The sequence below is a fragment of the Cuculus canorus genome, chromosome 5 (genome assembly GCF_017976375.1).
Source record: "Cuculus canorus isolate bCucCan1 chromosome 5, bCucCan1.pri, whole genome shotgun sequence".
Taxonomy (NCBI): Eukaryota; Metazoa; Chordata; class Aves; order Cuculiformes; family Cuculidae; genus Cuculus; species Cuculus canorus.
This window is the reverse complement of record NC_071405.1, coordinates 28617002-28640519: the sequence shown is the minus strand read 5'-3', so window position 1 is coordinate 28640519 and position 23518 is coordinate 28617002. Positions and strand designations below refer to the sequence as shown.

At 37.4% G+C, this 23518-nt stretch overlaps 1 protein-coding gene across 1 annotated transcript in view; it reads right to left on the bottom strand.

The window, feature by feature from the left end:
- Nucleotides 1–2994: 2994 nt before the first annotated feature.
- Nucleotides 2995–23518, bottom strand: part of WDR25 (WD repeat domain 25) — a 71203-nt gene continuing 50679 nt past the window's right edge. The window contains exons 4-7 of the mRNA XM_009559151.2: nucleotides 23150–23280; nucleotides 10362–10532; nucleotides 8181–8321; nucleotides 2995–7797 (exon numbers count right to left, since the gene is read on the bottom strand). Coding sequence (XP_009557446.2) covers nucleotides 7576–7797; nucleotides 8181–8321; nucleotides 10362–10532; nucleotides 23150–23280 — 665 coding nt within the window. The 3' untranslated portion in view covers nucleotides 2995–7575. The remainder of the gene's footprint in view (nucleotides 7798–8180; nucleotides 8322–10361; nucleotides 10533–23149; nucleotides 23281–23518) is intronic.

Here is a 23518-nt window from a genome sequence, read left to right as displayed (position 1 = left end):
CCTGAGCAAACAACACCAGCTGAGAGGCAGATTTCTTAGTAAGCAGGTAACTCAGGTCTACTGCAGCTCCACAGTCTAATGTGCTCCAGAGTAGCACAGCAAGGTTTATCCATCTGAAAAGGACCAAGGTGTAGCAGCTGAAGATATTGACAAAAATGGAAGTTTTGCTCAGATAACTCTGCATTCCAACTAGCATGCTCCAAGGAGGCAGTGCTTAGGTGGTATGTATTTTCCCAGCTTCATCTATGTCAGCTTGTACAGCCCCAGCCTGCTCAAGCATCCTGAACGGCCACCCTGCTGGCCAAGGACACAGCAGGTCCTTCACGAGCAGACACCACCTCTAATCTAAAGGTAATCTAAAGGTCTCCCCAGAAGTACATCCTCCAACTTCTGTTTGTGTCTCACATTTGCCCTCTCTTTTCACAGCTAGGTCCATTCTTTTCTCCAATACAGCTGTGCTGCATACATTTCTGTGAATAACACTAATCTCTTCATATCTTCTTCTCATATTCTGTGATTAACTGTATCCATTCTTCTGTGTTCTCTTCTTGCCTTTTTCTTCTCCTTTTATACTAATTTTCACCCGAAATTGCCATTCATCTTCCAAGCATGTTCTTCCTTTCCATTTTAATTTCTTTCCCATTCTAAGAAGCTTTCACAGATTGTGCTTCTTATTGCACGATGTTACCCTTCCCTCCTGCTCTAGATGTACCTCTCCAAAGAGAGTCACACACATGGTCAATACAACCGCTACATAAAAAAATTGTAATATTGTCTTGGACTACAGGATTTTGAGCGCTCAGTATTACACTTTGTTTTATGATCTGTGATCTACAAATGGCACCTGATAAAAAACAAAGAGGAATTTCTGTATATATTCAGATCTGTGCATATCATGCATCCTGTAGAGAGTATACAACTCGGATACCTTTCTGAATTAGAGTGTGGTTCACCTGAGAGCTCACCAACAGCTCTTTATTTTCTGAAGTGCTAAAAATTAGGGAAGATCCCAAACTGAAGAGATCTTGAGACTAGAACCAGTGAACTGAACAGTGAGGTTTCTTCTTTTGTACTTGTAGAAAGCAACCTATGTCCTTTTCCCTCACCAGCGTTACAATCTCCTAGGAATTAAAAAAAAAAATAAAAATCTTTCATGTTTGTTGTTTGAGATAATAAAGATCTGTAGACAAGTTTTTGAATATGATTAGGATTTCATTTCATTGCTTTTGCTTGGATTCAGAAGCCATGTGGTCAAAATATTATCTGTTTGAGGTTGCAACAAAAAAAAATTAGTCCATACCATGTCTACAGTTCACAGATTTCATGTTAATGGCAAAAAGAGTGCTTTCATTTTTGTACTCAAAGCAGTACATGATTTGAAATGGTTACTGCATTTAAGTAATTGTATGTATTAAAACAAATAGCAAAGATTTGTAAGAGAAGAAAAAGAAAAGGGAAGAAATCAAATTAACTTTTGCTTTGTAAGGTACGATATTCTTTACCTCATAATCAAGTTAAATGATTTCCTGTACAGGGTGAGGTAGAAGGGTTCTGGAATTTGCTTATATCACTTAATGGGAACATAACAAAGGAGCTGGTTAAGCAGTAAAACATGAAAAATAACAAAGTTCACAGGTGATGATATATCTAAACAAGATTTTCAGGCAATTCTTTGCTGTTTGCTTATAGGAGAGTGATAATAATCTGAACACAAGAAGATTGTTTTCCCAAGGTAACCAGGTCTGTACCAAGGATACTATCCTTACATGCAAGTTGTTACATAAACTGCTCTGCTAAGAACACCCTTCAAACAATTTGCTAGTGTAAATCTTAGTCAGGACTAGAAACACTGCATGAGTTTAGTGGCCCTGCTGATGGAAGTTGGAGACAAATGGATTTAGCTGAAGCTGTAACTTCAGGTATTTGCAGTCTTGGTGAACTTCAACTTTCTGCAAACAGTTCCTGCAAGAGTTTCTAGATTGATTTTAAGAGGCACTTATCTAAAATGGTGAAAATGTAGTGAGAATTACATTTGGATGAAGTTTTATCGGTTTTTTGTAGAGCACCTGGGTACTTTCTGGTAGGTTTGAGTGGTAGGATACCCAGGGCCTTGGAAAGGGAGGTGAATAAGCCCTCTTCCCATCTAGAGACCAGCCACTTCCTTTATATACTAGGGTGCTCTTTCCCAACTCGGATTAATTCCACAAACATGACAGAATTCATCAAGCCCTGGACAGGGGCCAGCTTGTCTTACTGGAGACCAAGTGTTCCTAAAAATTGTTTTCTTTTTTCCTTCACAAATTGGTTTAATTTTCTGCATTTCCACTCTTCAAAGTGTGAAAATATCAGGCCTATGACCATTTTGCACAGACTGGCAAGATATGAAGAGGTGAGGGAATTATCAAAGGGAAAAGTGCCAAAGACTCCTTGAAACTCCTGAAGATAAATTTATATTAACAAGTAGTAAGGCCAAACAAGAGTAAATTTGTAAAGTTTTTCTCACTTCTCAAAATGCAGCATCTAACCTATCTGCATTTGGGGAGTATGGAATACTCTGAAATATCTCCACGCTAGTCCCACAAGCCAGGATATGTTCAATACGGACTTAGAGCACTTTCTCATTTAGGTTCATTTGAAAGAAGTGCAGTTTGTGCACTCTGTAAAGTTGTAAGGGGCAATAACCAGGAGGGTTTTTTAATTATTATTCTTTCCCAAAAGAATAGTGCATTCCTGGCAAACTAAACCACTAAAATAAGTACCTTCTAGGAGAGGCTGTGAGAGAAAGGATCTGCAAGACGGTTAAGCAGTAATTAAAGGTAGAAACAGAAGCAGACAGAAAAGACCCTAAGAAAGAGGAGAGAATCTCCACAAGTAATAAGCCTCATTCAAATTGGGTAAACAGAGAAAGGTAAGAACAGAGTGCAAAGTGTTCTGCGATTTCTGGCTACCTTTCTAAGGACAACTGGAATGAAAGCCTGAAAACCACAAGCTGGAGCACAGCAAAATGAAATTTATTGAAGAGAAGATAACTGTAGTGTAAGCATATAGACTACTATATATTTAAATGAAGAAGACAATAAGCTGCGATTAAGAGAACAACATGAAAGTTAGCCAAAGAAAACAGAATAAATATTTTCAGTGAAATGCAGTCCAAACCCATGTATCAGGATAATGGAAATTTGAGAACCCATGATTTTTTTTACCTGCTTTTGTTCTGTTCTGCCAAAGTCTTGTAGCTATACATTTGCCTGTCCCTGACAGAAAGAGTCATCCCATTGTAATGCCATATCTTGTCTTCGTGATTAGGCCTACAGTTGAAATACAGAATGACTCACTAACAGTATTTCAGCTGAGTGAACACAATAATTCTAATAACTGTCCTCTAATTAGTAGGTTTTTGAGATAAAAACATTTCAATACTTTGCATCCTCTGGCACCCCAAATCAATAGCGCTCACGTAGGAAATACTAAAGTGGTAGAGATTGGCATTATTACTTTTTCATATAGTACAAAATAGATTAAAATGAATCTGGCTTTTTTATCTGCACGGCCTAGACCATTTCAAAATGTTGAAGATCTCTACCTTGGCTCTAATATACGATGCTCTAGAGAGCTCTATATGAAGCTTGAAGAATTGCTCCTAAAGTAAGATTCAAACATTTCTAGATTACAATTTTATGAATAAAATTAATTAAACAACAATTTGTTATATTCTAAAAGCTTCATCTGACCACAATAATCCCTGTTTGCAGCCCAAACAGTATTTGGTAACCGGAGAATGATGGAGAAATATGGATATTTTTCTGATTACAGTTCATTACATAAGATTACAAGGAAGAATTTGTCTTTGAATTATAATGAAAACTTAACTGACGCCAGTTAGCTAAAATATTTCCAATGATTAAATTTCATTCTGTGTCTTAATCAGTTTTATATTAGAAAGAGATTTTAACAAGATAATGCTCTGAACATAATTTCATTGCTTTATAAAACCTTTGACAGGATCTCATAAGTAATTAAAACTCCATCCATCTTGGAAATCTGACACAAATGCAATTGCTATTTTAATACACTTTAAGATTAGACAGCATCAAACTTTATTTTATTCTACTACCTTTAATAAAATTTAAGCTTTCCCCTCCCCAAATAGTCTAAAATTTATACTTGCAAGATAATTTCAGGAAGGATAAATGCCAGACACAAGTATCATACCTCAGGACATAAGTTAACCTTAAGCAACAGCATGGGTAAAACTATGTAGTGCAATTACTTTTCTACACAACATGTGCAATTATTCACAAAGATTGCTCTCTCAGATCTTTCACTCTATCTAGAGGTGCTCTCAGCTGAACTTGAAAGCTCTGAGAGCTCATTCAGATCCAGAGCAGTCCCCATATAGGCTTAGGCATTTCTAACATGAGCTCACATTTATTTCAGAGGCCTTTCTCAACGTCGTATTTAATAAAACAACTAAAGATAATCTCTTGTGGAGATAATAGGATGCATCACATACCTGCAGTGCTGCCCATCCTTTACACAGACAACCGTTTTCCAGAAGTTTTATAGTGGCAATAGCACATTTTTAACTATAACGCCCAGAGGGAAGGACACAGAGCCGCTCTCTTAGAAAATGCTATGCAGCTGTGATTCAGCCAGCCCAGTGATAACCAGCGACTACTTCCCTTTCAGCTGAACTCTTTCAGCTGAACATTTACCAAGATCCAACAGTTTAATTAGGAGCAACTCATCAAATCACTGAACCAGTTGTCATTTAAAGGGTCCGGCTGGCTTGTATGCCAGAGGAACAGTCAAGAGAAGAGCAAAATTCAGGCTCCTATCAAACAGTAAATTGCTGAACAAGAAAACAAGAAATTACAAGACTGGAGGAAAAAAAAAAACGTGAAAGTTACTTGCGCTACATTGCATGGTTCACTAAAATTTAATGCCCTGCTTTTTAAAACCTGTCATAACTGTTGACAGGATGATTAAAACCTCATAGGCACAATATTTTGATCAAGATCTCAAACAATGTAACTGTAGATTCACAGTGCTGATACAGGCTTTACAACAAGTATAAGAAAACTACAAACCAAAGGAGCACATTTCACTCATTACTTAACTAAAAGCTGCCATTTGCAAGAGTGTTCAGAAAATTTTTCCCTGGAAAAGCTGTTGTAAATGAGTATGTGAAAAATTATTTAAAATCCCTTTTATTTGTGCCAATAAGGCAAAAATCAGAAGAATAAAAAAGTGGTGGAGGAAAAGTTGTTATTATATGTGGCTTCTGGATTCCATGACAGAGATAATTAACAGAAGTATTTGGAGTGTGTTAAAATAACTGTATAGACTAATCAGAACAAATACAAGTCGAACTTATAGCACTGACTGCAAGGCAGTACATACTTATAGAGAGTTAAGGTTAGGAATACATATGGTCTGTGTGATGCATAGATATAACTTTTTCAAAGATACAAGTGTGTATATGCAAACATACACTTATATAATGGATAATAATTTCTAGAATCAAGCAATACAAGCCAGCGAGGCAGATATCATGGTGGGAGTCTGCTACAAAGCACCCAACCAGGACGGAGAGGCAGATAAAATTCTATAAGCAGCTGAGAGAAATCTCACAATCACTAGCCCTTGTTCTCATGGGGATACCAAATGTCTGCTGGAAATACAATACAGGAGAGGAAACAGTCTAGGAGGTCTCTGGAGTGTGTGTTAGAGGAATACCTTCCTAACACAGCTGGTGAGGGAGCCAAGTTGGGAAGGCACCCCATTGGGCCTGTTGTTCGCAAACAGAGAGGGACGTTGTGGGTGATGTGATGGTTGGAGACCAACTCGGGCACAGTGATCACAACATGATAGAGTTTTTGATTCTTGGGGTTGGGGGGGAGGTGGTGCAGCAGAACTGCCACCTTGGACTTCCCAAGGGCAGATTTAAGCCTGTTTAGGAGATCGATTGTCAGAGGTACTTAGGAGGCAGTCCTGAAGGGCAAGGGAGTCCGGGAAGGATGAACATTCTTCAAGAAGGAATTCTTAAAGGTGCAGAAGCAGGCCATCCCCATGTGCCAAAAGATGAGCTGGCAAGGAAGAAAATGAGCCTGGCTGAACAGAGAGCTTTGGCTGGAACTCAAGACCAAAAAAAACCAAAAACAAACAAACAAAAAAACAAAAAACCACCCACTTTCTGACTTTTGAAATATGGGGCAGGCAGCTTAGGGACAAAGCTCAACTAGAACCGAATCTGGCTACTGCCATGACAGACAATAAAAAATAAACAAGAGGAAATGGCCTTAAGTTGCACCAGGGGCGGTTTTCCCTGGATATTAGGAAAAATTTCTTCATTTCAAGGGTTGTCAAGCATTGGACGAGGCTGCCCAGGGAAGTGGTTGAATCACCATTCCTGGAGGTATTTAAAAGATGCATAGAAGTGGTGCTTAGGGACATGGTTTAGTGGTGGAATGGCAGTGCTAGGTTAAAGGTTGGACTCAATGATCTCAAAATTCTTTTCCAATCTATATGATTCTACGATTCAATGATTCATTCAAAGTGCAGAGAATGTGAATTTAAGATGCATTTACAAACAATCTGTACCTATATAAATACATGGTTATGGCCTAATGAATTTTCTATTTGCTGCAGAATAGCCTGGTTCCTGTCTGAATGTCAAAAACCATCCCCTGCACTGAATAGCGTGATGACAATTTTCTGTGTCTAAGTGATAGCAAGTATGAAGAAATGCACGTGTTCGCAATAAATTAGGGTAACTTATTGTTACCTACACAAGTATCAATTCCATGATAGTCTTGAGTACTAACTTGCCAAAAATAACAGGAGTAAAACGGTCAAATACAGATACCACGTACAAAAAAAAGTTTATTTTTTTCATTTAAAATATATTTACACATCATTTTGCTTTGATTATGTGTAGTCATAAACTTAAGTTTAATACTCAGGTTTAAACATCAGGATTTCAGGAACACAAATGTATTGACTTCAAAATTAGCCCAAACTTATCTGGCACACCTTTCCCTGGAACTCTCAGAAGTCATTTTCCAAAAAGCTGAGCTGGTAACAGCTACCAATTTCCAAAAGAAGCAGTCCCACCTGCCCTGTTATCTTCACCCTTCTTCTGTGTAGAAGCTGTTTTGCTTTGAACTGCACTACTGCTTGTTACCAGGTCAGGTAACCTCAGTTACCAGGTCAGGGAGTTAAACTAATGACAAGGTGGTTTAATAAAGCTGCATTGAAAAGCTACATAAAGAGAGCAATAATCTTCTTCATGTTTAGCTACTCAAACCAGGGTGGGGCAAGATGAGATCTAGAAGATTGACACAAAAGTGGCAGAAGATTCTCACCAGTCAAGACCACTTCTTTGCCCAGCAGCTAGGTACAAGACCACCTTAAGTCCATTATGAAAGCATACACGTAGATGTCAGTGAACAAAAGACAACACTTTCTCCTGCTTACAACATATCACAAAAAAATTTCACGTTGCATAGCATGGTTTATTTCCTTCACCTTTGACAAACTAACAGGAGACATCCTGAAAAGTAACTCTGCATGTTATTGCCAGATCTTGATTTCTCCAGCCCAATTACATGTTGCAAGGAGCGATGGTAAAACTGGGTGAAATATTGCACTCAGACAAGCTTCTTTATGTGCAGATAAAGTGCGAATAATCCTAGCAGTGTGATAGTTGTAGAAAAACACTTTCCCATCTGAACTTCCTGTCACTAGAAGTGTTCCATCTGGAGAAAACTCACAGCCCACTGCAAATCCTTCCACCTGTGAAAATCAATGATAGTGTAAATCCTGATGTTGATTAGAAAGTTCATTGAAATATACTCAGAATTAATATAGTACAAAAAAAACAATTGTATCTTTAAATAAATATAAACTAAGGACTTCTCCAGGTGTTTGTTAAGATACAGCTATAACACAAACTTATTTAATCAAGCCATTAAGTATTCATAAATGATTCTAATTATTTTCTACAAAGTGCATATGATTCAAAATAGACTGGCACACGAGAAAGCAAATGAAGCCAATTAATATCTATCACTGATTTATAATTAAACTCTATCAGCAGACATATTAATGAGCACAGGTACTTTGCCATCTATCTTCTTTCTAGACTTGGATACTAAGTTCCCAGTGAAGAGGGATACCTTGTGTCCTTCGTATCTTTTCTTTTTGTTGATTCGGTAAGGTCGCTGGGCAGAAAACAAAGCCATGTAGTTCCCATTTGTCTGAGCAACAAACTTGGACTCTTTTGGATGCAGAGTCAGACTTGGGCAAGTGTAACGCTCCTGAAAATAATTTTAAAGAAAGTCTTGCTGTATAAAACAATGGATTTGTTCAAATGAATCAGGTTATCTTTTGACATACTTGAAAGATCATAAAAGGCAAGGTATCTATTAGATCAACAGAATTATCAAATCAAATCTCTACTCCAATTTCCTAGATACTGACCAAAATCCCATCTCCCTCCAAACCATAATTACAATGCAGAGCAGCTGCAGAAAGGCAACTCCAACCTGATGCTACTGAATCACCTGCTTCCTTCCCAAGGAAAACTGAAGTTTGAATGTGCGAGTGAATCATCTTTTCCCACATCCCTTCCTCCCTAGGCCTACTATGCCTTCCATGCTACTTTGTACAGTTCCCAAATCCTCCATCCTCTCAGTTCTGGCTACACTGACGGGAATAGAAATCACTCCATTTCAACAGACACCTCCCCCTGCCATTCTTATATTACTTAAAAAACTAAACAAAAGCAAAACCAAACCCAGATTATTGTTAGCCTACTAAGTCAGAACCAGACTGCCGCTGGCTGTACATTCATAAATATATACAAAAATTAACTGCCCTTGGCTTTACACTAGTGTTCCTATTTAAAACCAAATTAAGATTACTTTAACAGCTCTGCATAGTGACAGCATCAGAAATGAACTGCTCTCACAAGGTTTCCACCAGGTCCAAAACTCTTCTAGTTTCAGCTTAACAGAATGACGTAACGCTGAATTTTGATGTCAGGAACACAGACTAAGAGAGCTTTGTGTGCAGGATGTGTCTGCATGTGAAGGACATCAGGCTGACAGTGACTACTGGACATCATGGGCTATGTGGTAGACTGGGAAGAGCATCCAAACTGTTTTTGTTATGTGGTTTGGAAGTGATGAACTGGGAAAGAAATATTTTTAACACAAGCAGGCCTATCAGTCTTCAAGGTCATTTTTAAGAGTAAGCAATATGTGTAAAATTCTCTTAATGTAAGCTGACAGCTTTCTTTGGGTTGTAAGAGTAAGCAAGTACATTTAAAATACTTTAAAAGTATTTACATTTCAGTGCTCATTTACTGACATCTAAGCTATCTAAGTGGTAAGGCCACTGCAGTGTCATTCTGGCTTGCCAGTGGTGCATGGCAGTGCTTGCTATAGCGCCAAGTTTTTTTTCCACACTTTTCCTTGGACTGTAAAATGATACATTTTTATTCAGCTCCAGTGAGGGCTATTGAAAAATTGAGTTTAATATTCACGTAATAGTAGCAACCAAATACGTGCATATAGATACATATGGCATAATCACAGACAGAAAATTTACTTTTATCAGTGCAGTATTTCTCTCAGTAACCTATCCAGGCAGGATATTCAGTGGACTAAATTGTCTAGAAAGTCTGACAACTTCAGAGGAGATTACTGGGGAAGTTAACAGATAATTCCAACTCCCTGGGTCTTTTATGAAAAGCCAAGTCTCATATCCCATGTAAAATAAAATGATTGGATTGTATACAGATGCTTTTTTGGCTGAAATAAACATGTCTCTACAGACACAGATATGTCATTGGTGATCTAATGGGATTGTTTAATGTCTAATTTTCACAGTTATGCCTTTGTCCAATAGTCCATCTATCATTATCTTGGATAGGCAACAGGGAAAAAAGAAAGGTATAAATACATAAAGTACAGACCAGTCAGGTTCGGTATCAAGGAGTAAAAAAAAACAAAACCAAACAACTTTTTTCTCCTTATCCCCCCACCAAACAAACCACACAGCCAGCCTCCTGGGGACTACAGCATCTCTGAAACGGAGAGTTTTCCCCCTCTTCCATGCTGTGAATAAACAAAACTTGGTGGTGATTTTGGAAACTGCTTTGCTTTTCTGAATTTCACCTTTGAACCCTTCAGGGTGGGAGAGAACCCTTGAACTCTCCAAAGAGATTAGGTCCCAGCTGGACACTTGATCTATTTTACACAATAATCTTACAGAAATTTAAAAGCTTTTTTTTACACCACTGACAAGCATGAAATACTAAGTCATGACCCAACAATACTAGTTGTTAATCTTACATGAAAAATCTGATTGGAGATTTTCGCAGCACTTTGGAAGTCCCATGCAATAATGGTACGATCAGCTGAGTCCCGGCTTACTGCATCTGTGCTTGTAAGAAATTCTCTTCCTTCAGGGAGAAAGAGTATATCCAATGTCTGTTGTATGGCAGCTTTGTAAACTCTTAACACCTAGTGGGTAAAAAAGTTTGTTACTTTTTGAGAGATTAGAAGAACATGCATTAATAACTATCTCCCACAAATTATATATTATCCTAAAATGCAAAAATGTAATTGATTTTTAAATGTTGTAGTATTAGTGCATTAAATAGCTTGTTAACTTACACAAAGAATGCACACACAGGAAAATTAAATGAGATAAAAGAAAGCATCAGCTTGTAAAGTCATATATCATATGCATATATATACACACACACATATATGTAAGAGATTCTGTTATATATTCTCAAGGAATAGGAGTTCAATCCAAAAAGAGCTTTAGACAACATGATGTTGTGGAGCTGGGTCTACATAAACTCCCTTCTATTTTTTTAACTCAGAGCACTGAGGATCAGTCTGAAGATCTTTCCTTCCTCCTTCCAGGATAGTTGAGAAATGTAAGGTTTTGGTCTTTTGTCCTCAAATTCTTCAACTAGTTATAGAGCCAGGGAATGGAAAGTAATTAGGTTAGTAGGGATCTGAGACTTTCAGATATGAAAAGGACAGGAATGGCAGGAAGTGAATATTTTTGTTGATCATTCCGGAATTAATTATAAATCACTATTTATGACTGAGGATGAGTAAACTTAATGATTCATAACCCTTCCAGTCCCATGCTGCTGCATATCACTGCAAATCACTTGCAAGTGGTTAGACCCCAGTGTCAGGACCATATAAGATAGGAGTAAAGCTTGCATGCTCAGTCAGAAACTTCCTACAAGGCCAACATGGACACCCTGCGCAGAAGAGTGCCCCACTCACCCTGCAGAAGAAACCTCAATTCCATCAAGGACTCATTCCGACACTCTCTTCAAAAAAAAAAAGAAGCCCAAGCAGAGTTTGTTCTTTTAATGTGCTGCCAGGGAGTGGGGAATTGAAATGACAGGAACACTGCTGTCAAACAGTTCAGTGCTTTAAGGACTCACACAGGATCTCATCTTTGTCTATGGAGATTCAATCCCACATCTCCCACCTCATCTGCCTACCGACTGTCCTGCTAAGAGGCAGTCTCTGCTGCTTCTGCTGAAGCAGAGGTGTTTTCTTCCACTCTGCTGAAAACAGGGCAGCAGGGAAAGAGTCATCAGTACTTCAAAGTGTGTAAATAACGTGCCTCATCCATTAGATCCCATCATATAGTTAATGCATATAAACAATCGCTAAAGAAGTTGTGATGTAAAAGCATATATCAAAGGTCCCAAATTTTCTTCCCAAATCAAACCTAGCTGAGTTCCGAAATCTACATCCTCTTTCAGACCTTATACTGAAGTGAGTTGCCTCCATGTAGAAATGGGTCCTCAGCCACAGGATTCTGAATATTTTAACAGTGTACGGGTCGGATCTTAAAAAGTAAGATATTTTGAACTATTCTAAGGAATATATGATTAATATGAATTTCCTTTCTTTCTACCTTTCTTCATGAAATTCCACATCTATGTTGTCTACTTCAAATTTTGCAGATCAATACCTTTGCTTTCTTTTTCGCTGATTTGCCTCCAGTGAAGAGAAACTTCAAGGCAAGTGGCCGGATCAAAGTAATCTATCTCTCTGAATATGGTGATCTTCAAAACTAGGACACTGGAAGATGCCTAGTTATTAATATAAAAATCTCTCTCCGAGATAGCTAAGGCATAGCAGCCTGCAATTCCAACAAGGTGTTCAGAAGTTAGTCTTTCTTCTAACCTCACTAGAAAAAACAATAGAGCAGAGTGCTTGAAGTATTATTCTGAAACAGTTCCCAACTTTGTGAGGCATTTCAGTACCCACCTTAAACCCCTAACACAGCATGTGACTACTGACTCCAGGGCCCAAACCTTTTACAGATACTGTAAGTACATACATTTAAAAAATAACATTTTTCAGGTGTCTCAGTGAAATGTCATGGCTTATGCCTCTGTTTTATACTTTAACCAATAAAAGAAAAATCATTTTCAATATCACAAATGACTTGAGAATGTCTTGATTTCTTGCCTTAAGCTCAAAAAGCTATGACTATCTGGAAATGTTCAGAACTAGATGATCCTGCTTTAGAGTAGAGATAGACCAGATGAACTCCAGAGGTCCCTTCCAGCTCTGCTTCAGCATGCGGAAGAATGGCAGCAGCAGCAGATCCAATTGTTCCTCTCAGACTCTGAGAAATGTAGTTTAGAAACACCATGTTTGCATTCAGTGAAGAACTTCAGTCATGCCAGCACCCTACACATCCTATAATACCACCAACAAGATGCAAACCTTCAGACTCAGAAAAATTGGCATACTTTTCCGCAATCTGCCTGCATATTTAGGACAGTGAATACACAAATGTGTTACTTGTTCTCGTCAGATTTTTCAGTCTAGGAATCTGCATAATATACAAAGCAATTAAACTTTGTAAAGCCAAAAGTGATATTTGCATACTTATAGCCTCCACTTTGACTATGGAGATATCACCATGCATAGCTATTTCCTCACAGAGTTATAAAAGGAAACCCATAGTTCATTAGTAAAGTAGAAAATTAAGCTATTTTGTAAAAGCAAAAATACAAAAAAGACCCCAAACTAAAAAAAAACCCACAGAATATAATGGCTTCCTAGAATAAGAAATTGAAAACCATACAGACACCTGACAGCTCTAGGAACCGCAGAAGAACTGAAATAAAGTTAAATTGAGAGGAGGCAGCAGACTGCAGGAGGCAGCTAGAAACAGGGACAGCAAGGGAGAAAGAAAGGCCAATTGCTGCCAAGAAGTGAAGAACTATGTAGAGCAATAAAAGATAATAAATTCCCAAATGTTGATTCAAGGCAGTCAGTCTTCATATTTTTTTATTTTAAAGATGAAACAAACTCAGACATACTCAGCTTCTAAAAAAACCTTATGGAATGTATCTAGGGACGTGTCCATACATAATTGTGTCCAGCACTGGTTTTAATAGGATATCTAACCAAATCACCTGTGTGTCTTAGCTCTGCAACAGGAAACTGTCTTGATAAAAATTAGTACAAGAGACCATTTTCTGTATGTTTTATACATAACTCAGAAAAACTATACTGTTTAATCTTCAAACCACAGAGTAAGAACTGACTCAAAGAACAATAAATTAACACTTTGAAGAGCAGCTAATAATCTGATACACATAGTATTTAAATTCCCCCATAAAGATAGCTTTCAAAAATACCTAATTGCAACACCCCTGCTCAGAAAAGTACTCATAATTAAACCTGCATTGTTCTACCTCACACAATTAATTCATGACAGGCCTCAGGACCTTGCTTGGGGAAAGCACCAGTTTCCCTACCCTGCTGGCTTTAGTTTGTTAATAACAGCTTTTGCTCTTTTTTTCCATTTGCAGCTTTATCACCCATAGGCATTAGAAAACCACAGTCCACTTCTTCAATCCAAGCATTTTCTGGACATAAAAGAAACCATTTCAAAGGAAGGCATAATAGTTTCTGGTGTCAACAAAAATCCAACATAACAATAAAGCTTCTTCACTAAGGCAAGAGTTCATGGCTGCAGGCATTTGACAAGAAAGGTAATTTAAGCAAATTAAATCAGTTTCAAACAGATTCTTATGGTTCTGGTGACTTGAAAAGCATGTTGTGATGCTGAATTCAAGATTTATATTTTGAATGGGTGTTCTGTAATGCTTCTCTGCAGAAAGCATGTGCAATGCCCAGAATTTTGTTTGTTGAGAAAGCTCAAAGCCTCTTCAGGAGCAATTCAGAATCTGCTGCTTGCGTGAGCTCTGTTCTGGTTACCTGCAACCTATGTGCCCCGCACTCTCCGAAAATGCCCTCAAGCTTTATGCAAGCGATGAGAAGAAATATGTTTTTATAGTCACTGCCCTGAGCATTAGGAGATCAGGTCTCAAAACAAATCCAATAGGGCTACAGCCATTCTAGATGGTCATGAAAAAGAGAATCTTGACCAGTCAGTGCTGTGGTTTCCAACCTGTAAAATGGTTGAGTATTTTCTTCCACTTCTTGCTCTATCTTTTTAGATTGAGTGCTTGGCATGAAACTGCTTCTTCCTAATGGCATGCTGGGTAATTAATGTTGGTCAATAATGTCAGTAATGTCAAGGGACTGATTTAAGTTGCCTCTGTGAGAGTACTACACCTACACTAGTAATAAAAAGTGCATTTCAAATTAAAAGAAAGCTTATTTTGCACCACAAAGATGATCAGAGGGCTAGGGCATCTCCCGTAGGAGGACGGGCTGAGAGATTTGGGCTTGTTTAGCCTGAGAAGGCTCCAGAGAGACGTTCTAGCAGCAGTTAAAGGGGGCCAACAGGAAAGATGGGGAGGGGCTTTTTATCAGGGACTGTAGTGATAGGACAAGGGTTAGTGGTTTTAAGATGAAAGAGAGAAGATTTAGATTAGATATTAGGAAGAAATTTTTTACCGTGAAGGTGGTGAGGCACTGGAACAGAGTCCTAGAGAAGTCATGGATGTCCCATTCCCAGAGGTGTTCAAGGCCAAGTTGGATGAGGCTTTGAGCAACCTGATCTAGTGGAAGGTGCTCCTGCCAAGAGCAGGGGGGTTGGAACTGGATGATCTTTAATGTCCCTTTCAACCCGAATCATTCTATGATTCTATGATTTTTATCTACTGCAGTGCAAGCCATTTGTGTTGATCTATTCTACAGCATAAGGTGTTGAGGCAGATTACTATTTGCTTTTTACTACATGTACACAACAAAATCACAGCCACATGAGAAATCCAATTTCTGTCTCTGATCTTCATCTGAAAGCTATAATGGCAGTTTTAATCAAAACACATGACAACATCATAGACAGGAACGTCAAGCACATAAGAATTGGGAATTTCTCATCATATTACTAAAAAAAAATTTCTGTTTTTCTACTTAGGCTTTTTCTTGTTTGTAACTACTCTATTTTCAGACACAGCTCAAGATTATAGAGGGATCCTAAGAATAATTAAAAGGAAAGGAAAACTGATTAAAATGAATAAGTGGCTGAGTTTAATCTGATGTTGACCTATAAGACTTTAGGCATGAACAATGTACGCTATTTTTAAAGTCACTTTCAGACTGCTTGAGAACGCAGAAGAGTCTTTTCATGGAAAATATCAATCATTTATTACAAAGTAAAACCAATATTCTCCCATCAATTTTTTTTGTTTAAAATTATCTCCCTATCTCTAAGAGGATAAGAAGTGAAGTATCTACAGTATGCAACAAATAAGAAACATTGAGACAGAGATTGGCTTTTCTATTAGGAGCAATAATCAAGGACTTTTTGGTCCAGGAATGAGACTATCAAGGGAAATTGTAATAACTGGAAATAAAGTCCAAGCAGCATGAAGAATGTGAATGGTTTCTTCTAAGAATTTAGACTCCAAAATAGAAGAAGGCAGATTCAAAACACAAAGAGAGAGATGCTTCTTCACAAAAGGCATATTTCAGTTGATGAATGCCTTACTACAGGATGCTGCAGAAGTAGAAAAGAAAAAGTCAAGAACAACTAGTTCCACAGCATGAAAACTCAAAGAGCTACGAAAGACAAAGACCTTATCTGTGGTGCAGAAAGTCCTCAAAAGTTAGAAAGGCCTAGGTAACCACTACTTGGAATTGTGATAAAGAAGTTTGTTGTGCTTTCATATTCTTGTTTTTTTAAATGCATGCTGGTCACTGCTAGGGTTGTAAAATTTATCTAGAAATGAGCTGAAACCAGAACCTCTATTCATCAACAGCTTCTCACTCGAATACTCACACTCCAGATAGAGGTACATTTTGTTCCTAGCCCATTTCAGTCTCTCCAGGAGCTCCTGGAGAGAATGTACACACAGACAGATCTACAATTCTCACTACCACATGAGGTTTCCAAACAAACACAACAGGACTGTTCATGTATGTGAACATAAAACGTGCCCTCACAGAAAGGATCCTTGAATGTTAACATTTAAAAACAAATGCCATTTCACAAGCATAAATGTACCCTCACAATATTTCTTTGAAATTTTTGGCTTAGATTCAGTGAGGATTTCTATGCCTACGAGAAGAATAACTTTAGTTTTCTAAAGCACTGAATAAATCATCTTATTTTAATTACATTGTTCTTCCTAATACCACCAGTACATGACAATGTATTGGCTGTTTCTATAGAAACCAGAAGTACAAGTAGCTCCACCAGTTTCTGCAGCCTTTTCCATATTTATATGCTATCCAGAGACAAATTCATTAGATCTCCTAAATATATGCTATTTAATATGGCTGCATCTCATCTGAAAGAAATTGCAGTAGAATGTTTCCAAGGAAACAAATACACTGCACTTGCGGTCTAAATTTATTAATTTTTTAACTGCATTTTAATGACTTAGGCTTATTTCTTTATAAACTCACGTACGGAGAATTCTTTATAAACTCACGTACGGAGAAATAACAACATAAAGAGCATCTCTTTTTTTTCTTTTTAAGCATAAAGCTATAGATCATAGAAGCAATTTTGTAGCTAAATAGTGCTCTATATAGAGTAATAAACAACAATGAGAAAAAAACCCTCTGCATTGGCCTCTGTTAATTAGAAAAATTCTACAGTGCATTTCTAGACTAATTTTAAAAGCTCGAAATAACTGCTTCCACAATTTTTCTAGTAAATTTGTGCTACAACTTACAAGGCGTCAATTTAAAAAATGGAAATTTTGTCTAAATCTTCAAATCCAAGTTTTCCTTAAATTTGCCTATCATTCCAACAGATAGCCATTCTATTCCTTGTTTTTGAAACCTTCCTTACGTCCTGACAAATTTTATGAATCCCAAAAGCCTGGACCTTTGTCTTCATTTGTACCTTTCCTATTTCTAACAAATCATTGCTTTTTTTTCCTGCATGATATTTTGTTCCTCTTCTTTTTTTTTAACTAATTGTGCTAGCATGATAGTTTCTGTAACAAATCTTTTTTAAAAATAAAATCTTAAATGTGGTCTCCATTTGGAGCTGTTCCTGAAGAAATTCACTAAGTTCCTCCCAGAGAGTTTCATTTCTTGAGATCCCTCCTTTTGCTAGTTTTTTTGATTACAATATTTAGGATGCTTTCTCCAACTTCTCTAATTGCTCTATCAAAGTCTGAAATCATGGACTAGCAATTCTCTGTAAGCTTCACACAACCAACTTTTGCTTAACTCCTATATATATATATTCATATTACCATTTAATTTATTCTTATTTCTGTAACGAATCCTTCCTTAAGTCTGTTCTGTGGGTGTGTTACATCATACTACTAGGTCTCCACTTTGTTCCTTTCCCTCCTTGTTTAACATAAGCAGTGAATTTGCATTTATGGAGGTCTGAGAGCTTAAAATATTGCTTAGAGATCAGAGCCACAGACCTGTCTCCTTCTCCTTATTCCCTCTCCAGATTACTGCATGGTGCTTTGTCAGGACTTGCTGTTCTGACAGCTACAGCAAATAGCTCTTGCCAAAGTTCCAGCGGACCTCAGTAGTTTATGAGACAGAACACACAAACATCGACAGAGAAGAGATTAAAACTAGAGTACATCCAACAGCTGAATAAATTATTCCTCTGTTTCTAACAGAGTCCAGAAAATGTTAGTGATTTCCTTACCTTTAGACTTCCTTGCAATTCTATATGCAAACCTGAATGCTTACAAAATGTTAAGAGCTTCATCAATCAAAGCAGAAAGTAAATAAAAGGTAAAATATGCAGAAATCAAAAATAATTATATGGATGCATTTAGAAAATTTAAGCTAATACAAATTACATTCAGATGCAAGTTCTTGAGTGCTCTATGTCCTTTCAGCAGCTTTACACTATGCAAAGCTTGGTGTCACGTGTAAATAGGTCTTATCAATTCAGTTTGACAAGTCACTCATGACATAGGAACTTTAGCTCCTTTAAAAGTATTATCAGTAAAAGACAGGTATAGTTGCAGTTCTGTTCTGATATTACAACTATGTAAGCTTAGAAACTCAAATAAAAAAGAAAAAAAATAGCTGTAGTCATATTTTCTTTTGTGAACTTAATGAAGTCTTTATTGCTAAGCTAAAGGATACAAGTCTCAACTCTTTGTTCTCTTTGGTATTTCAAGGAATATTAAAATTTCAGGTAGAATAAGTGATTGCAACATAAATTGTCTCCTGCCTGAAAAGCTGATGTAGATCAGTCAAAATGGAGAGTGACCGTGTCATTCAACTGGTTTGTGCTGAACATCTTAAGAAATTCTTCCACAGTTCAGAGAAAGAAAATCCTTCTAAAATATATAACTACTTTAAGATCTCAGGGTTATTGCACCATTCTTTTACAAGGCATTTTACAGGGTTTTTCTTGGTTGAGCTCCAAGGTACAAAGATCCCATGGGGTCCGTTCAACATGACACTCGCTTCTTGGTTGACATTGCAGAGTTTTATTTTGTTTTTCAACATAGCAGCTCAATTCCAAGTTTTCTGGTCATTTCATAAAGTCCCTATAAGCATTCTCCAAATGTTTCATAAATTTAATCAATCTGTTATACAGCAATATAAGATCTCCAGAATAAACTCATCACCAGAGAAATACAACAAGGTTTAACACAAACAGAAAGAAACACTGCTATAACAAATCTCCATATGCTATTCAACTGCTTCTTTTATTTATTTTTTTTTAGGCTTTGATTACTTGTCTCTGTAATTTTGAGATGCCTGTATACTTTACATTTCACTGAGCAGTTAACAAGCTGTTCCATCCATTTTTCCAAAGTATATTGCTTAGCTTTATCTTGACGATTTTAACTCCCTTATTGTTCTCTTATTCTTTGTCTCACTCAATACGCAATGCTACATGTGAAATCATTTTGCCTATTTGCTCAACAGGGAGAGCAATAAATGTCTTTCAATACTCCACCTCTTTTTTTGATATCTGCCTTTCTGATTAATAGCCTACTGTATATCTCTCAATGTTTAGTAGCTGAAAGGCTGCCTCAAACCTATCCTCATACATTTTCTCTGGGACTTAGAAATCCAGTTTTTATGCCACATTCAATACATGAATAAATATTAGTAATTTATGCTCACGAATTTATACTGCAGTTAAAAATTAGTAGCCCATCAAAATCAAAGCAAGATTTCAGAAGTACTAACTAGGAAAAAAAACCACCATCAATTATTCTATGCAATTTCCCATCAGCAGAAAACACCAGTATGGCACATTGGCAAAAAGCAGCCGATTTCAGCCACTGCATATGTATGTGTAATTGGACAATATTTTTGTTATTAGCCATCCTCTCTATCTCTGTGATGCTTAATGGTTTTCCTCTGAATTTCCACCAAAAATTAGCTCATTTCCAGATATACATTATTTGCTTCGCATAGTTAAATTTAAGATGTGCAACTGAATAGCCTGTTAAAACCCAGGAGTACATCCTAGAGAATAATCTCTGAAATTGAATTACCAGTCAGTGCTGAAATTGAGTTTTCAATGTGCAGTGAGAAACAAGATGCAAGCTCTTGATTTAGGGTGCTCACTCTATTGACAAAATATGCTGCAAAGTCCAAAAAGGCTATCAGGTGTTTGATGATGGGAACTGAAAGAATCATTAGCTCCCCCACACATGGTTCAAAGCTGAATGACAGGTTAACACACTTGAAAGAACAGGCAAAACAGAAAAATCTTGCAATGAATTAGGATGAAAGCTCTCGAAAGATACTAAGGTGGTTTGCATCAAAACTGAAATGAAGTGGCAAGAGGCCTCAGACATCTATTTCAGTTAAGAGCAAATGACACTTGTCAGAACAGGATAAATTTCAAAATACTGCTGGGATGTTTTATCCAATCCTGAATATGGCCATAACTGTGTAAATTGGAAAATACAGAAAGCATGTTCATTTTATCTTGTGAATGAAGGTAACAATACAAGCTGGAAACAGGAATACCTGAAGAATCCACTGAAATCCTTCAAACCATGGAGAAGCAGACACGATGATATTGATAATTTGCGCCTAGCCAACATACTATGGCTGAGAGTTTGAAATGTTACTATATTATGTTACAATAATGAGGCATGGGTGATACTTGTCATTATGCAAGAAGAAGCCATAAGCTATCACAGTTTGATATTTTCCCCCTTTTCTCCACTTAGCTATGACCTTCCACATTCACTCAGCAGACACATACAGTTCTTCAAATTTTAAAACAAATACAAATGAAGATGTCTAACAGTCTACATCCATCATTGAGCTGCAGGGACCTCAGATGGGAAAACAAAAAAATTAAAGCATGATAGAAACTCTCTCCTCTTTCTGGAAGTGTTTCAGAGAAAGTAAACCACACTGCTGCTTTAGACAACCACAGTACATACAGAATGATGGTTTTAAAGTGAGCAAACATCAAACAAACAAACAATAAAGGATCAATATCTATTACCAGGCTAAACTTAGGCGTTCCGTTTTCTAAGTTGATCAGATACTGCTCATTATTAAAATGAATGTTCCTCATGAACTATTTAACTGGCTAGTTTTCCAGCTGATGAAATTCTACATTAATATAATTGTTTCCTAATGAATAAAGCAGGTAATAGCTTCTAAAAGCTTCCAGAGAGAAGCCAGTACAGGATCTATACAAAAGAAACAGCTTGGGGGTTTTGTTTTACCAAGCCTAAGACCCTTCTTGGTTTACCTGTCAGAATACATATTCATTCACTTATTTATTCTCCTGGAAAATAAATTATTTCCTTATCATATGGCAGGATGCTTCCCCTATCTCTTCATTAGCATCAGCTTATGGAAGTAGAGTTACAGTCAGCCTTTCTAAGTACTGGAGTGTCCTGCAGTTACAGAGACAACCACTGCATGCATTCCTCAGTGATCAAGAGCTCTTTAAGGCAGGTTCCAAGGCTGTAGCTTCAGCAAAAATGCAATGTAGTCACTGAAATAAAAATGTATTATTCTGCTAGTCTTATTTGTGCTGCATATAGCATCCTGGCCACAGAACACACTGCCTTTTGAGAAATCACATCATGAAATGAGATCAAAAGATGTCATAGCATGCAGTATTGTGAGGCATTGCACACAACAAGCAATTGTCTCAGTCAAAAAGAAAAAATTCATAATGTAACAATCATGAGTGCTGTCTACTTTGGCATCAGTATTTAATGTGGACAAGGAATGGCCCGTAGAAAGGCAAATGCCTCATTGTGCCCAAGCTGAGTAGTGCTTTTATCAGAGCAAGAGCATGGGAAGCTGGAGAACTGGGCCTGTGTGAACCTCACAAGGTTCAACAAGTCCAAGTACAAAGTCCTACACCTGGGTTGGGGCAATCCGCAGTTTCAATACAGGATGGGGGATGATGTGATTGAAAGTAGCCCTGCAGAGAAGGACTTGGGGGTGTTCATTGATGAGAAGCTCGATGTGAGCTGGCAATGTGTGGTCGCAGCCCAGAAGGCCAACATCAAAGTGGCACACTAGCAAAAAGCAGCCCATTTCAACCACTGCATATGTATGTGTCATTGGACAATATCTTTGTTGTTAGCCATCCCCTCTATCTCTGTGATACTTAATGTTTTCCTCTGAATTTCCACTACACATTTTACAAAGGTTTTCACACTGACACTAACTCTGAAACTCACACTAAATTTATTTTCAGAGTAACCTCAGATTTGGCAGTCTCAATATGTACTTACTAACATTTTTCTTTTAACAATTTATTCAAGTGAGAGAAGGCTGCAGTAGAGATCCTATACAATTCAATTATTCTCTCAAACATCATTGACAAATTCAAAGGAACAACTGCACCATAAGAATTAGACTGTAAATTGCACAATAATACTGTGTTTCCTTAATAGAGTGACTCCTGTAACTATTTCAGAGCTCTCCTGTTAGAGCCCTGGTACCTGAAATACATTGGCCTACATCTCTCACCTGTTATTCTTAGTACACCAGTGTCAGAGAGGGTTTGTATAAGCAATCTTATCTTTTTCAGATTCCTTCTGTCACCCTCAAGAGCAAACAGATGACTAACTACAATGAGTAGGATCTACCCACGTCAAAATTCAAAGGAAAACAAAGAACTACTCACTCTACAGTCACTGTTGCTCTTTGAGCTGTTCTGTGCATGAGGATGTTGGTTTTCCTTATGCTTCCACTGGCGGCGTATAGCTCTGGTCTTACATGAGCTCTGAATGGCACTTGGGAGCAGACCATTCTACACAGTTCAGGATAAAATAAAGGCAGGGGCTAGACAGTCCTCTTTGTGCCTTTCAGGAATGTAAAAATTGTTCCCGGCTTCCACACAAAAAGTACAAGCACACACATCCTGACCCACATGATACAGCTTGAAGAGCAAGTTATTTGTCCTGCTTCCTAGAACACAAAGGCCTTTTTCACAATCCTGAAGCAAGCCATTTGCATTATTTAATTCAACTATATGTTACTCATATTTATATAAACCAAAAAGCACACATTTTTTGTGTACAATGTTCCTCTCTGTGCTTCAAAAACATTACAGAGGTACAAATCAACAAATGGCAACATCATCAATGACAAATGCAAAATACTTCAGAACAAGATTTCATTAAAAGACCCGTACATCTAGCAGCTCAGTAATGCACAGGACATCCAAGCTAGGAAACATCCAATAAGAGAACGAGAAAAAAGATTTCCGTTACCTTAGAAGTCCTTATATCCCAGGCTTTAACTTCTGGGCTGAACCCTCCACATAGGAATACATTTGACTCCGCAGGGTGGAACTTGAGAGCACTGATCCTGAATTCATTTTTGATGCTAAATATCTGCTTCCCTAAAATAAAGTGAGAAGTGGAGATTAAAATTTGAACAGAAAAATGAAATATGTCATTCATTTCAACCTACTTTCAAAACTATCAAGGTTGTCAAAGGTGAATATGTTTATATTAACACATTTCAGGTATCCGAGGTTACTATGATTTACTAAAAATATAAGACTAAACTCACTAATTTCTATCTCCATGAAATTGCTGCTGGTCATGGGCCTCTGCACCACCGTCTGCTTCCCACTG